Here is a 16,691-nt window from a genome sequence, read left to right as displayed (position 1 = left end):
TGGATTTAGAGTGATTTTTTGAAAAATCTATATACCTGTCTCTTTCTCAAACGCTTTTCTCTATGCAGCAAGTATGGCGCTACTAGCGTGTGACGTCACATGCCAGTATGTCTTTCTCTGTCTAATCTTGGATTTCAAACCTTTATAACTTTGTTATTTGTAAAGGTAGCTTAAAAATTGTTTCTCTATTCGATAACAGGCATTGTAAAGCTTTGATTTATAATACATATAAAAAATAGTTAAATACCGTATTAAGTTTCGTTTTTTTTTTCAGTTGGCGACCTTTTCAGTAACCGTGAGTATCTTATCATCTGTCCATGAAAAGTTTGTTAAATTTAAGTTAATCTGTACTAGAACTTTTTCCGGTTCATAATTTCAGTATTTAGAAATAAGCCCACAATTTATGAGTGTTCTGCAAAGATGAGAAAGGATGATTCTGCTAACTTAATCGAGATCAACCCTTAACTACTCAGACATTCACATTTTTGCTATTTAATATACATTACTAAAATATTACCCACATCTCACACTAAAATCAAATGAACTCTAATTTCACTAATTACTGCTACGGAACGCTACGCTGTAATTGAGTTGGTTAGCTCAATTACATTATATCTTCAAATTCACCCTGTAGATCTTCCTCTTTTTCCCTTTTCAGCAATGTTTGAAGACAGTGTTTTTTTTTCAGTCTCGATCGCCATCGGAAAGATCTTCGTCTGCACTCTCGGCCCCGATGGTTAGTTTATTTCAACAACTTTATTTATATCTGATACATAATAATTATTCATACCAACTACATTTATATAATCAACCGACAGGAAATTTACTAAAGGTTAACTAGCTTTAAATTCTCTTGTAAGCATCCGGATACTTACTTTAAATTCTCCATTTCCAGAAAATTCCTATTCTGCAATTTTGAGATGGTTCTGAAACTTGTACAGATAGTTCAACTCAGTTGGGCGCGCGGCCCTATGTGTGCGTGCGCTTGTAAATATACAACTTTCACGTGATGCGGCAGTCGTCGTCCGAGCAAGACGTGTTCTTATCGCTTTACCTACACATAGGGCCACGCGCACAACTGAGTTGAACTATCTATATATTGCTATATGTGGGTCAAATTACTCCAACACACTATTAATGACTATATGCATAGACAATTTGTACATTATAAAATTTATAAAACGTGTCATTCATACGCGTTTGTAGTACCAATGTTCATCATTCGAATTTTATATCTTCCAGCCAAGAAACACTTCCTCTGCTATCAGGATTATCTTAGCAAGTACGGTTACAACGACATCGCTAGCTGCAGCAGTGCTAGCGAAATCCTCGAATTCTACAAGGTCAAAAATGCTACGCAACAAGCTCCGAAGTTCATTAATGAATACACCAAAGGAAAAGGAGTCGAATCACTGTCTGGTAGGTGATTTTACTAATAAGTAAGTTACTATAACTTAAAAGTAAATTCGACGAACACGTTTGTTTTACCGCCGAAAATTCTAGAAATAAAGAACATAAATATTCCACATAATTTTTCTTTAGTTCTAATTTAAAAGGGGCGGTTGTAGCTGACACTAAATGATAATGGGCGGGCTAACTTAAACCAGAGCAAGACAGACATCAAAAATACAAATAGACCGAAAATAGTACATTGTGTCTTAAGGGCGGTAAATAAGGAATTACGAACGAGAGTCTATTAGAAGCCCGAAGTCGAAGACTGAGGGCTTTAATGAGTCGATGTTCGTAATTCTAGTACCGCCCGTGCGACATACAATGTTTTTCATCACATTTGAGAGTAAAATTTAATATTTCTAAAAGAAAAAATATAATTGTTCCAAATATTGGCGATACCTTAGGCTGCGCTCTTGGCAGCGCCGCCCTCCCCCTCCCTCAGCATGTGCCTGAGCCGCGTGTGCATGTGGTCCTTCAGCAGCGCGCGCAGCACCATCAGTACGGGCAATGACTCATTTACCGACCACGGGTTTCATGACAAGCACATTTTTATTTGGGGGGTTGCAACCAAGGTAGCCTGCATGTTTCGACACTGTTTACGAGCAAGTGTGATATATTTTTAATTGTCAGTTTTCACTTCATCTTTTGTTAACTTTTTTCATTCCAAAAAATGAAATGAAATGGAATGGAAAAATGGAATGGAATGAAAAAAGTTAACAAAACATGAAGTGAAGATTCTAATAGTTTTTGTCGATGCAGTTTAAGTACCAAATCATTATATTAATGCATGAAAATTTTGTAAAGCAAACTGGGTAGGCATTGAACTAAAACGATACGATCTTGCTATAAAGTTTTCTTTGTACAGATGCGTTCATAATGGCATTCCCAGTTAAAAAAAAACTGCTTTGAAGCAGGAATTAGTACCATTTATGTGTACTGGTGCCAGTCACTAGATGGCGTTGATTACAGTACACATAATATAATAGTTAATGTAATGGCCTCTTTGCAGTAACCGAGAAGCTCATCTATGAACGCGTTACCGACGTTGCCAGCTTGATTGAAAGTAAGTATGATTCTAGACACTAGACGTCGGTAATCTCGACTCCGAAAATTGCTGTTACTCACTCAGGGTCAGGGCACCAGTCATAGACAGGAACCAATAATGGAATATTTTTAACCTAACCTAACCCAATATTAAGAAACGGACGCTACTTTTTCTAAAACTAGAGAGAGAGAGAGAGAGAGAGAAACATATTCGATACACATAAAAATACATTAGATGGAGAGAACAAAAAAAAAAAACATCGAATAGTATAAAGTGGACCCCACTCAGCATACTGTTACGGCAAGCCGCAACGCTGTTTTTCAGTGGGACCCATTTAAAAACTAAAACATATAAAAACATACAACACACTATGACGACACGAATGCCAGCGGAAGGAAGTAATAACACTTATGCGCAGATAACTGATGATCATAGCTGGTAAAGTTCATGAATGGTGAGCTATAAGGCATTGAATCCTTGCTGTCCGTTACTGGATACTACTTTGCTTAACATGTCCATGATTGGCCTAATCAATATGACATTGGAATCGACTCCGAATCCTTTATCGAATCCGGTCCTGCCGAACGATCAAAGTCAAAATATCTTTCAATTGAGGGTATAACAAGCACTCGTGCATGAATGGCAAAAAAGTTTACCACCGATTATTAATTTGAACGCTCATCATCATCCCAGCCTATATACGTCCCACTGATGGGCACAGGCCTCCCCTCAGAACTAGAGGGCTTAGGCAGTAGTTCCCACGCGGGCCCAGTGCGGGTTGGGAACTTCACACACACCATTGAATTGCTTCGCAGGTTTGTGCAGGTTTCCTCACGATGTTTTCCTTCACCGTAAAGCTCGTGGTAAATTTCAAATGTAATTCCGCACATTTGAACGCTAATTCAATTCAGGGTTAGTAACTTATACACATACATACTTATAACTAAAGAAATAACTTAGCTACCGAAGGATTCCTTTCCGATCCAACTGCGTCCGGGTCGGTTCGGTACCAGTTAATCAACAGAAATCTTCGCTGTTTGATCTTATTCCTACATATTATTTAAGCGTATAATTAATCATGTGAGCGACTAAAGTCTGGTCGCGGAGCAGGAATAATTTCGTACAATGACCTTTCGCTATGTGTCACTGTTGCGCGCGCGTAAATATTTGCCGTCACGCTCGCACAGATATATTTGTACGAATGCGACGTCAAAATATTCTCTCGCGAGTGTCAGAGACAAGTAGAGGTCATTGCGCGTAATTCTTCGTGTTCAGCGATCGCACTTTATTAGTATAATTGAAGGAGTTTAAATTATAATTGCTTATTCTATTCACAGAGGACTACACTAAATGGACTAGCCAAGACTTGAAAGAATTCACATTCAGCGGTAAGTATTTTTTTTTATTATATGTCGTAGTGTGTAATATCTAGTTTTGCAGTGCAGCACAGAAATCTGAATAAGTAACCATTATAAGAATAACACGGTGCTGGAGTATTTTTTATATCAATAGATATTTAAATTATTTTTATATATTATTTATCCTTAGTTAAGTTCAAGAGTGGCATTCTGTCCCTTTTGGATTAATAGCATTCATTTAACAATTTTGCAGTTTCATCTTTAAATAGTTAATTTTTTTGTTCAATTAACTGCTAACCGTATTTGTGTTTAGCCAACAAACTCTTTCAGTTTTGTTTCCGATCATTTTACTTTTACTTAAATGAATCAGTAAGTGGTGGCAGCTTTATTGGTTTATGTAAATTGTAATTTGTTTATTTTTAAGAACCATGTACCGTTTGTGCCCAATTAAACATTAAAACATTAAAACATAGATAGATATGACCATAGATATCAACAAAATACGGAACCTTCGGTGTTAAAGTCCCACACTCGCCGGCTGGTTTTTTATTGTTAAAATGTCTTCAACGTTTCGCTCATATTGTATGGCCGTGGTCACGCATTGAGCGCAAGTAGTTTACTCTTATAGTATTATTTTTTTCATTCGACGTGTTTTTTTCCTACATTTGTTGACCTCGTCCGACAATGGGCTACTTTCCGACCTCCGCAATAATGTACTATTTTTTTACAGTCGTCGTCATGACATGCATCGTAGTTGAAAGTCAGCAGAAAGGACGTGAGTACCTACACTTTTGGAAATCTATGATCTCTATACAGAGTGAAATTTTTAACGTCATACAAAATTAGTAATAAATACAAGACACACGCGTATACTGCTATAGGTATTTAAATGCATACTTAAATACATATTAAACGTCCAAGACTCGAGATCAAACAAGCACATTATACAAAAGTGAGGGTGGAAATGATGAGAACGACTATACAACTTTGTTACATTGTGCAACTAGTGCATAAAATGCGCAATTTTGCTCAAGAACTTTTTTTCCACACGAGCCGCAGGCATCGGTGGAAGTGAAGTCGAGGATAAAGTATTTATCTATTTATTTATTTATTCATAAAATTCATATTAAGAGAGTAAGGTAATATAACCATGAAATAATCTTAGATCTAGTAATAAAATTTAGTTATGTCTAAGCTAGGTTACAAGTGTGACCTGTGTGTGAAAGTGGATTTTATGTCGAGTTTCTCTGCTATTCGCTTTTACATTCTTTCGAATTAATACTGTTGCCCAGTTTTAATAATATAGCAGCCTAAAACACAATACAATAATATTAGATTGTTCAACAAGGGACTAAAACAAGCCATAATGACACGAGATGTTTAGCCACCCGAGCAGAGCGAGGATAGCTATAGTTCGAGTGGCATTATGGTTGTTTAGTCTCGCGATAAACATTCTACTTTTTACTTTGAATGCGAGGAAAAAAAAACTATGTTTTGGTCAAAATTACAATTAAGTACTTTTTAAAAACATACGCTCCACTAATGGACAGGTTTTTTCTTTTCTTTTATTGTTTATGAAGTGACGCTTTAAAAGCTTGCATATTTAGCCAACAGTTTCAAAATTGAAAACTATTTTAAAACTAACTGGACTATGCATAATAAAATGAATTAATCCTTAATATGATTGAATAGATTAATATTATTTTTCGTAATCTTTAATTGTGTTTCACGAAATGAAATCGTGTTTTTTAAATATTTTTGCACAGTTTTCATTTTGAGGTTATTTCCACGCCAAAAAATCCTCCATTCACAAACACTGTGTTGGTTGTGTAGGGGTTACCAACGTAAATTAAAAAAAAAATACTTTAATCCCTAGAGAATAAAAAGGATCTTTAGTCCCGATATGCAGACTAGTCTAGTAAAATTTTAACAGCATGAGAAGAGAAAAAATCTTTTTTTTTAAAGTTCAAGTGTTCGTGCCTGATTTTATTTCATGCTCTAGTGCATTAAATGACATTTTATGCAGCCTACATCCAGCATAAGGCATCGTTTCCTCCAGAGATGTGCGAGGACATGTTGCGAGGAAAGTGTTATTCATTAACCAATAGAAACGCTTCATTTACCTCGCCTCGCACAGCAACAGCAGCACGTCTCTGGTGGAAACAGCTGAGCGAAGCGAGGCAGGTATAAAACCGGCCAAGAGCATGTCGGACACGCCCGAAATAGGGTTCCGTAGCCATGGCGAAAAAATGAAGTAATATTTTTCTAAGGATTTCGTATTTTGTAAGGAATATTCCAAGTTTAGGTATATTTTATACCTTAGGCTGCTATTTACTCTTAAACTACTAATAATTCTCAAGAAAACTAAACCGTTATAGTTTTCCTTGCAAGTTTGATATGTAATACTTAGACTTACTACCATCCTGAATTTTTTCAAAGTTTTTAAAATCGCCCCCACTTTACGTCTATCGGAGGTATTCTAAAAAAACATTTTTTTTTGTTTTTTTTTTATTGTACTTTATATTTTGTCGGCATAGTTTACATATAATATATTCGTGCAAAATTACAGCTTTCTAGCATTGATAGTACCTGAGCAAAGCCGCGAACGGACGGACAGACAGACATGGCGAACTATAAGGGTTCCGTTTTTGCCATTTTGGCTACGGAACCCTAAAAATGAAGCGTTTCTATTGGTTCATGAAAAACACTCTCCTCGCACAGGTCTGCTTGAATCGCAGCCTATTTTCCTTTAAATGTGAGTTTAAGTTTGAGACGTGAAAAAATTGTTTTTAAATTTATTTATTTTTCATTGCAGTTGCACGCGGCGCACTGGATGGTAATTATATACAATAATTACTTACTTATACATTAATTTTGACTGTATACAATTTCAAATCAACTATAAAGATGGGTTCTAATGGGATAACATACAGAAACAATAAATATGAAGCCGCATGCACCCGGACCGATGGGCACGACATCTTTAGGTACCGAATGGGATCCGAGAGGCCATAGGAGCAGCAGGGCTACTACGAAACTCGAAAATCGAAGTTTGTGTCGTACCGTCCCTCTCGCTCTCGTATTAAATAATAGTACCTGGGCGACCGAGATTTGCTCGGGCTGAAACTCGTTAGTAAGCGTTAACCCAGAGATAAGACCAAGCTAGATCGCTTTGTCTTCCCCGAAAACCCCCACATACCAAATTTCATCGAAATCGTTGGAGCCGTTATATATATATATATATAATATATACTATATATATACTGTTTATACGATAGAGCGGGGGACGGTACGATACGAACTTCGAGTTTCAAGTTTCATAGTATAGCCACCGAAACAGCACTACTACGAAGTAAATACGTCGTGTTAAAAACTTCCTGTAGGTACGATACGAACTTCGAGTTTCAAGTTTCGTAGTAGCTCTACTGAAACCATGCTCTTACAAGTAAATACGTCGTGTTAATACAAGTGGAAAAATATTTAAATTTGAAAATATAAAACAATTGTATGGAGATAAAGAGAGAGAGGTCCCGGGTTCGATTCCCGGCCGGGGCAGATATTTGTATGAACAATACGAATGTTTGTCCTCGGATTTCGGATGTTTAAAATGTATTTATCTATATACGTAGATATGTTTATCCGTTGCCTAGTATCCATAGTACAAGCTTTGCTTAGTTTGGGACGATTGGTGTCAAGTGTCCCATGATATTATATATTGATTTATTTAAAGTCTTCTTGGGACTTAACTTCCATAAGAAACTTTTTTTTCGTATTAAAGTATTTTTCCACTTGTATCGTAATCACTAATGATCATAGACTTAACGTGTGTTAAATTATTGTACCTACAGAATTTGTTTTACAGCATGTATACAGAAAATAATAATAAGAAAAATATTTCCTTTGAAATCAATTTCTGTAACAAGATTGTAATTTTTTTTATTTCCTATTTTTTTTAATTCAGAATACATCCCCGCCTTAGTGAAATACAACACAGCCTATCAATTCCCAGGTAAGTTTGAATAAACTATTTAAACACAAATTCAGACTATTTAAGACTCTGTTTCACCATCCATTGATTAATAAATGTGATGCCGTCTCTGTTTGTTTTGTTCGAATAGACGGAGACGGCATCACATTTGTATCCGTCAGTTAAAATTAATCAATGGGTGGGGAAACAGCCCCTAAGTCGTTTAAAAAAACATTTTAATGCAATATTTTTGCTGACTGTACTTTTTGTTGACTGTACTTGCGTTGTCTTCCATACTACATTTCCGTACCAAATTTAAAGTCGATGCTATTAACCGTTGAGGAGTTCCGTCCTGCGGAGACGATCATACACGGACCATCAGACTTTCACTTCTAAATTGTATGCCAAATTTCACGTCAATTCGACCACTGAAAGTGAATCAAAATTAACTTGCAAGATTCGACCCAACAAACGCGGCAAACTAAATAAAAGCCTGTACTTAATAAGTTTTTGTTAAAAATATCATTTTAAATTCAAGCTTTTTTGCTGACTATACTTTTTGTCGACTGTACTTGCATTGAGGAGTTCCGTCCTGCTTAGACGACCCTGGCCGGACCACAAGGATGTCACTACCAGATTATTGTATTGTCATTTACTTAACTACGCCAAATGTTATCGAAAATTTAATGTAATTTTTTGAACATACTTCCTCGAAAATAAAATGAGAAAAGAACCAAATCGAATTCAAAAGAGGAAGCTTAAACAATCATTTTCTTACACAATATATATTTCTTGTTTAGACTTGACCGATATCACACCAGCGGTCTACGATATAATCAACGAGGTACAGCCATCGTCATGCAATACGGCTTCCAAGATCAAAGACTCTATTGGATCCCTGACGCTGGTGGCAGCCAACTGAATTCATCCAGTTCACAGTTCTGCTGATGCTTACACCAACCAAGCATCTGCTAGTGCTAGCACTAGAAACGAAGAAATTACATCTAACAACGCATAAGGATCGTACAGCGAGAAGACCGCTGGCAACAGCAGTGCCAGCTTCATCTGGCACTCAAAATCATAGCCAAAGCTCAGCCAGCCAGCTCTTCTAGTAGCCAAGCTTCTCAACAGAAATCTTATGTTAGCGAAGAGAGCTGGTCCAGCTAGATAGACTGCAGTTTAAATCTATTACTACTTACTAAAGGGCGTACGATGGATGCAATATGGCGACGAAAGCATAAGATGGATAAGACTTTTATTAATATTTTTGTATAAAATATATAGAAATTTGAGTGATGGTGGTAATGTTGCTAATAACTTTATGAATAGGTACGCACCTCTTACATCTGTAGATTTACATAGTGAAATATAAAAGGAATGCACTGAAAATATGTATTATAGAAAAAATACGATTATTTTCTACAACAATAAACAATTTTTCAATTATGTTCCCTTTTTTAAACCAATTGAAGTCATATCCATATTACGTATATCGTTTGACATGATTTTGACGTAAATTGCATCCGTCATCCGCCCACTGCTACTTACTTACATACAAACATACTATTTACAGTGCAACTAAATGTTTTTGTCGCTCGGATCTCGTCAGTTTTCGTTTTCCTGAAGATTCAAATGAGAAAGCAAAAGAAAAAATATTTTGTTTCGAGTTCCGAACGACAATGGTAGTAGCTGTTTAAGTGTACATAGGCTATTTGCCGGCTGTTTATAAAAAAATACAAATAAGTACAATATTTTTTAAACAATTGCCGTACAAAACATAAAACAACGCGCGAACACCCAAAACTACACAGGAAGCCCATTCCAGAACCAAATGGACATATAAATGGCCGCCGCGTCCGCTCGCTCCCTCGGGCGGACGTTTGACAAGAACTGAAATCCTGCTACCACGAAACTCGGTACGCACGGTGACCAGCGACGCCCGTCATACAGTTTGCTTTGCAATACTGAAGCAACACTCGGCAAATAGACTAAGTAATATTACTTGCCCACTATACAGGGTGTCTCTTGGGTCTTTAAATTCAAGGTTCATCTACTCACAAAACTAAGCTAAGTACTTTTGTTTTGTAACATTTTCAAGAAACATAAATTTGGATCATTTATTGATCCTCAAATTATTAAGTCAGTGTATCGGATATGGCGGTGTTATTGCTCTCTTGGTACGGGGGCCTTGAAAAAAATTTTGACATTTATTTGACAGTAAGATATCGAAAATACAAACTGAAACATTGATGCACAGAAAAACCAGAAAAAGAGACCAGCGCTGGGAATCGAACCCAGGTCCTCAGCATTCCGTGCTGCGTGCTATACCGCTACTTGACCACTGGACAGGAGTCAAGACACAAATTTCTCCTATGCTCCACATACCTAAGCTTGTGCACTTTTTCTCTTTTTCTGGTTTTTCTGTGTATCCGTTTTAGTTTGTATTTTCGATATGGATTTCACGGGATGACCGTAAAAGTAAAAAATTTGGAGTTGAAATAACTAAAAGAATACAATAAATAAATAAATAAATATCACGGGACAATTCACACCAATTGACCTAGTCCCAAGTAAGCTTAGCAAAGCTTGTGTTATGGGTACTAAGCAACGGATAAATATAATTATATAGATAGATACATACTGAAATACATATTAAACACCCAAGACCCGAAAACAAACATTCGTATTTTTCATACAAATATCTGCCCCGACACGGAATCGAACCCGGGACCTCAAGCTTCGTAGTCAGGTTCTCTAACCACTAGGCCATCTGGTCGTCCAAAAAGACCAATACAAAAAGACCAAAAACCAATCATAATCTCTAAGATAAACATTTATCAATATGCCGTCAATTTAGTATTGTATCGCATACCTACATTGAAAATATTTGAAAGTCTTGAAGTAACATTAAATTTTATATTTTTTAACCAACGTAACTAAAACTACATACACACTAAAATTATAAATAAAAAAGTTGCCCAAAATCACTGCCAGGAAAATTAAAAATTGAAAATTACATTTAATTTGTATGAAAAAATTAAACTAATAACTAGTGATCATATTTTTAAAAAGTAGAGTAGAGTAGAATCTAACCGTGGATTTAAAGCCCAAAGGTCAGAGGGCCTACTCCGAAGTTCTAAAATCGAAGTTCGTATCGTACCGTCCCTCTCGCTCTCGTATTAAATAGTATAAGTGACAGAGGGACCGCACGACACGAACTTCGAGTTTCGTAGTAGCCCTGCAGACTTCCTGTAACAGTGCCCGCTTAGTGTAAGTTTTCGGTTACAAAATACGTCTCGATCGCGTTCGCGTAAAAACTCAATCTGTATGGATACACGAACATCGCAAACGTTCCGCTAGAGGCGCTGTCCGTGTTTCCATACAAATCGAGATTTTAACGCGATCGAGATTTTAACGCGATCGCGTTCGAGACGTATTTTGTAACCGAAAACTTACACTAAGGACGCTGCCGAGCAAAACCAACCGAGCCCAAAGTTTACCTTTTCATGTCCTGTTCAAGCAGCTCATCAAGGGTTACCTAATGATTCGCCGACTATTTTTAGGCAGATTATTGATTGGCAGACAACGTTTCGCCGAGTAACGATACGCCGATGAATTTGTACGCAGATGTATTGTTTCGCAGACTAACGTTTCGTAACTCAACCTTTAGCAGACTATTTACTTGGCATATGAGTCAGTAAGCCGTACAACTATTTACAGAAATTCGTTTAGCCTATTAATCACTACACATTTTGCACATTTGGTCGAACAACCTTTCGCTTTTGTAACGGTTGAACTATTATTCAGTGCGTATATCAACTTTTCGCATCTTTTCGTTTCGCATGGGGACTGGTATTCAATACCGTGAATATGTGTGGATTACACTATGGCCTTATTGGCATTTTTACACGCCGTGCTGACCGCGCATTCTTTATGATTTTTTAATGTACCCTCACAAGTTTCAAACGTATAATGCAAGTAATAAACGTATTTTTGACCATCATTTGTATTTATTTTACATTGGAGTTTAAACAAACCAAGTCGCGATGCTAGCAGTTCGGTTCTGGCACTTCGCCGGCCGCTACCGCGGCACGCTCGCTTCGCTCGCTCGGCTCGTGCGTTGTTGGCCGCAATTCTACCTAACACTCCTCCTCGCTAACGCTCGTCGTCGCACCTAACTTCATTTTGATAAAAGCTAGTATATTTATATAGTCAACTCAGTAAAATCCTACCCGTCGTTTGGCCGATTTTATCTACGCAGATTACGAAACAAAAATCGACTGAACATTAAATCTACTTAACAATATGAATGCCATGTGATAACTCTGCTTATCGTGTCTCGACGAACAGTTGTTCGGTTAACTGAAACAATTACGAAGCAAACAATCTACTAAACGTAAATCTGCTTATCGCTATTCTTCCTACCGGCTACTCGGCGAAACAAATAATAGGCGTAACGAAATTATACCAAACGTAGCTCGCCCAAAAGAAAAATCTGCCAACAGTTGTCTGCGAAACGAAAATCTGCGTAATGAAACTCGGCAAAACGACAGGTCACCCTCATCAAGGCATCAGAAATAGTAAAGTAATAATTCATTAATTGCAAGTAATAATGACTCATATGTATCTGTGTTATTAAAAACTTATCAACTACCCAAGTGTTTGTTTTACTAATCTTAAACCTAGTAGACCTGCAAGAAAAACCGATGATTTTATTTCGAAATTACAAACTGAGACATGGATGAACAGAAAAAACAGAAAATGAGACCAGCACTGGGAATCGAACCCAGGTCCTCAGCAATCCGTGCTGCGTGGTATGACCCCTACACCACTGCTGGACAGGAGTCTAGACACGAACTTTTCCTATGCATACATATCTCAGGTTGCTTATTTCTACTATGCTATTTAAGCAGCAGCATTAGCGACATCTATATTTCATCGAGAGACACAGGGCCTGACAGTTTAGTTTCATTCATCGACGTTGTAGCGCTGCCATTTGTATGATATTATTACAATCTGTGGACCGCTGCCATTTCTTTGCTGTCATGTCCTTACCCGTCATTGTGTTTTAAACATTGAGTTGAGTGCGGGTATTCCCTTGCGTTCTCCTCCAGTTTTGGTCGAGTTGTAGTTCCATAAGTAGCCATCCTCCTTTGTTTAACAATACAATACTCTACTTGCGGTAGTGTTTAGGGCGAGTGATATTTCACTGACTTCCAATATGGCAAAAGTCAAGTGTTGTGTTGTTGATTGTAATTCAAGAAGTGCCACTCACAAACTATTTTGCATGCCCAAAAACGACTATTTACATAATCTTTGGATATCGTTGCTAGTACCGACTAGCCCTTATTTGCTGGCCTTATTTAACCAAGAGTCAACTGTTGTTGAAACGCGTATGTGAAAGACATTTTGACCATACTCAGTTCGATCGAATAGGTGCGCGGATTCGATATTCGTATCCTTGCCTGTTCACGGAAAAGGAAATGATTCATGGTGTACCACTCTCATCTAAGTGTAAGTTTTTCTAACCTTTGCAATAATAGCTCCATGTTCAAAATTTTATTCAAATATAAATTTAATGGAAAGAGACCCTTTAATGAATAAATGATTAAAAACACTTGGTCGTTTTATTTCATAACTTATACGAGTATGAATAAAAATTAAATTAGTACAAGAGATCAGTAACTCCCATTTATCGTAGAGCGCATCACTAGCATTGACTGGAGACTATCGATAATGATTATATCGACCTGTGGAAAGCCCTACGACTGTCAAACAAGTACCACAGACTGTAAAATTTAACAGCGCTACAACGTCAATAATAGGAAACAACAATAATTGACTGTCTTATCTGTAGCTAGCTACATATTAGTGATCTGTGGGCGGGACTCCCATACTAGCGAATGGAATCGAGTTTGCATTGAGTTTGCATGGCAAACCATTACCAAAATATAAGCCAAATGTCAAAGATCCGTCAAACGTCAAAGAACAATAATACCAACATAACAGACTAATAAAGTGCAGCATGCTAAACGCTTGCGATATCGATTTATCGCTCGGATCAAAAATTTTTGTAATCAAAATTAGGTTAAGATCGAGTCCACATTTAAGTCGTATATTATAGTGGATCTTTTCTTCAATGCACTAATATATATTTGACTTAAATGTGGACCAATAATAAGACAGTTTTTTTGTTGATTTCATTGAAACTCGATACAAAAGTTTTTTGTTCTAAGTTGCGCGAGACTGGAGTGTGTCACTGTCTAATGTAGGGTAGCACACAACACTAACAACATCGCTCCGTAAAGGCACGTTCACACCAACCGATGACGCAGCACGAGTATTCAATACTGTTTTCCAACTCAGGGTAATAAAAATGCGGTAGTTGTGCGCCGGTGTTAGCTTTCGTCGGGCAGTCGCGCGAGCAGAGCGGTGGCGCGTAGGGTGCGTGTTGCGGCAGCCGCCGAGTCGCGTGCTCCTGAGAAGAAGGGCTTCGAAATAGCCCGAAACATGTCAAGCTAAACTCGGTTTAAGACGTGAGTTATCCGTTACAATATCATTTAATATGAAATATAATGACCCGGATAACTCACGTCTTAAATCGGGTTTAGCTCGACATGTTACGGGCTAATCCGTAGCCCTTCGTCTTCGGAGCAACGCGACTCAGCGGCTGCTGCAACACGCGCACTGCGCGCCGCCGCTCTGCTCGCGCGACTACCCTACGAAACTGACACCGACACACAACTACCCGCGTTTTCATCATCATTACAACTGTCAAATGTAGGGTACACAACACTAACAACATCGCTCTGTAAAGGTACGTTCACACACACCGATTACGCAGCAAGTGTATTTATATTTAATATGAGTGAGTCTCACGGTAGTTTCATGTTCAAAATCATTTAATATGATTTTATTTCATTTCGTTTGGTACAAGTTGATGTGCGACTTCGCAAGCATTCTGCGCTCACAGGCCGTACACTCATATCAGTCCTTCCAGGGCACTATGTCAAGTGTCAAAATGTCCAAGGGTCAAACGCCCAAGGAGTCAATATGCCCAAGGCGTCAATATGTCCAAGGGTCAAAACGTGCAAGGAGTCAATATGTCCAAGGAGTCAAAATTTCCAAAGAGTCAATATATCCAAGTGTCAAAATGTCCAATGAGTAATAGGTCCAACTATCAAAATGTCCAAGGAGTAAATATGTCCAAGGAGTCAAAATGTCCAAGGAGTCAAAATGTCCAAAGAGTCAATATATCCAATTGTCAAAATGTCCAAGGTGTCAATATGTCCAACGAGTCAATATATATGTCCAAGGGTCAAAACGTCCAAGGAGTCAATATTCCCAAGGCGTCAATATGTCCACGGCGTCAATATGCCATAGGTGTCAAATGTCCAAGGTTTCAAAATGTCCAAGGTTCAAAATGTCCAAAGGAACCATTTATATGTCAAACGAGTCAATGTCCTAACATGCACAAGGAGCTGAATTCTATGAGGGGTCTTTTTACCCGACTGCAAGGATAGCTGATAGGCAGCTAATTACCTCTCAGAATATGAGGTTTTAGTTAGGCTTTATAAAAATGGCTAAGTTTTTGAGATATCGTCATTTTTGCAAAATCGAAAAAAATCTCCCTCAGCTCCATTTTTTTAGTGCCATATTTACAAATGTAAGAATTAATGAAATTATAACTGTTAAACATTCCTTAAAGTAAGGATAATATATCCTTCCAGGGCACTATGTCCAAGTGTCAAATGCCAAGGAGCCATATGTTCAAGGGTCAAACGTCCAAGGATCAATATGCCCAAGGCGTATATATATATATATATATATATATATATAGATATATATATTCGTTATCCGGGGTTCGCACGCGTAAATCATTAATACAGCAGTTGAATGAAATACTGGGAAATAAAATAAAAATAAAAAATTACATCATGGTCTTCATTGACGTTATATCATAACAACCATGCAAATTTCATGACTCTAAAGCCTAGCGGTTATTAATTCGAGATTTTATCCCTATCCGTGGGAATATCGAGATAAAAAGTAGTCTAGTTTTATTCCAGACGTTCCGCACCCTACATACCAAATTTAATGACTTTAAGCCCAGCGGTTTCAAGATTTTATCCCTACCCGTGGGATATCGGGATTAAAATATCCTATGTTTTAATCCAGGTTATAAACTAGCTTTTTGCCAAATTTCATCCAAATCCGTCAAGCCGTTTTTGCGTAGGAGCAACAAATATACTCACTCACTCACGCATTCACTCACAAACTTTCACATTTATAATTTTAGTAGGATTTTCTGACGCTACTTCATCACAAAATAACTAATATTGTAAGATTGCTTTTTTGGAATCTTTTTGTATTTTTTATTTCAATTCCACAATTTTTTGTTATTTTACTCGTACGGTCATCCCGTAACACCTATATCAAAATACAAACTAAAATATAGATGCACAGAAAAACCAGAAAAATAAGACCAGCGCTGGGAATCGAACCCAGTCCTCGGCATTTCCGCGTGTATCGTTGTCCAGCGATGGTGTGTAGCGGGTATAGCACACGGCACGGAATGCCGAGGACCTGGTTTCGATTCTCAACGCTGGTCTTATTTTTCTGGTTTTTCTGTGCATCTATATTTCAGTTTGTATTTTCGATATAACTAATATTGTGTTTAAAATATACAAACCTTATGGTAAAGGTGATAAAAAGTCAGATTATCTTTGTTGTTGGATCCAATAGAAAGTTTCGATGTAGTTACAAAATACGATTTTTTTTTACTCACAACATTTCGTACGTTTTCCTGACGTCAAGAAATTTTGGATGTTTTATGCAGTTTGTGTTTTATGATCTCGTCCTTAGTTTT

The 16,691-nt window shown here is 37.4% G+C and overlaps 2 protein-coding genes across 2 annotated transcripts in view; both read left to right on the top strand.

The window, feature by feature from the left end:
• The window catches only part of LOC141444480 (uncharacterized), a 52,811-nt gene extending 42,451 nt beyond the window's left edge, over positions 1–10,360 (top strand). Inside the window, exons 26-34 of the mRNA XM_074110032.1 lie at positions 275–295; positions 689–736; positions 1,243–1,419; positions 2,462–2,515; positions 3,835–3,885; positions 4,586–4,630; positions 6,671–6,691; positions 7,817–7,864; positions 8,623–10,360. Coding sequence (XP_073966133.1) covers positions 275–295; positions 689–736; positions 1,243–1,419; positions 2,462–2,515; positions 3,835–3,885; positions 4,586–4,630; positions 6,671–6,691; positions 7,817–7,864; positions 8,623–8,744 — 587 coding nt within the window. The 3' untranslated portion in view covers positions 8,745–10,360. The remainder of the gene's footprint in view (positions 1–274; positions 296–688; positions 737–1,242; positions 1,420–2,461; positions 2,516–3,834; positions 3,886–4,585; positions 4,631–6,670; positions 6,692–7,816; positions 7,865–8,622) is intronic.
• Positions 10,361–14,892: 4,532 nt separating this feature from the next.
• LOC141444479 (large ribosomal subunit protein mL54-like) overlaps positions 14,893–16,691 on the top strand; it is a 3,420-nt gene continuing 1,621 nt past the window's right edge. The window contains exon 1 of the mRNA XM_074110030.1: positions 14,893–14,986. Coding sequence (XP_073966131.1) covers positions 14,893–14,986 — 94 coding nt within the window. The remainder of the gene's footprint in view (positions 14,987–16,691) is intronic.

The sequence above is a fragment of the Choristoneura fumiferana genome, chromosome 30 (genome assembly GCF_025370935.1).
Source record: "Choristoneura fumiferana chromosome 30, NRCan_CFum_1, whole genome shotgun sequence".
NCBI classification, from domain to species: domain Eukaryota; kingdom Metazoa; phylum Arthropoda; class Insecta; order Lepidoptera; family Tortricidae; genus Choristoneura; species Choristoneura fumiferana.
Note: the sequence above shows the minus strand (reverse complement) of the source record. Positions and strands in the feature narration are given on the sequence as shown.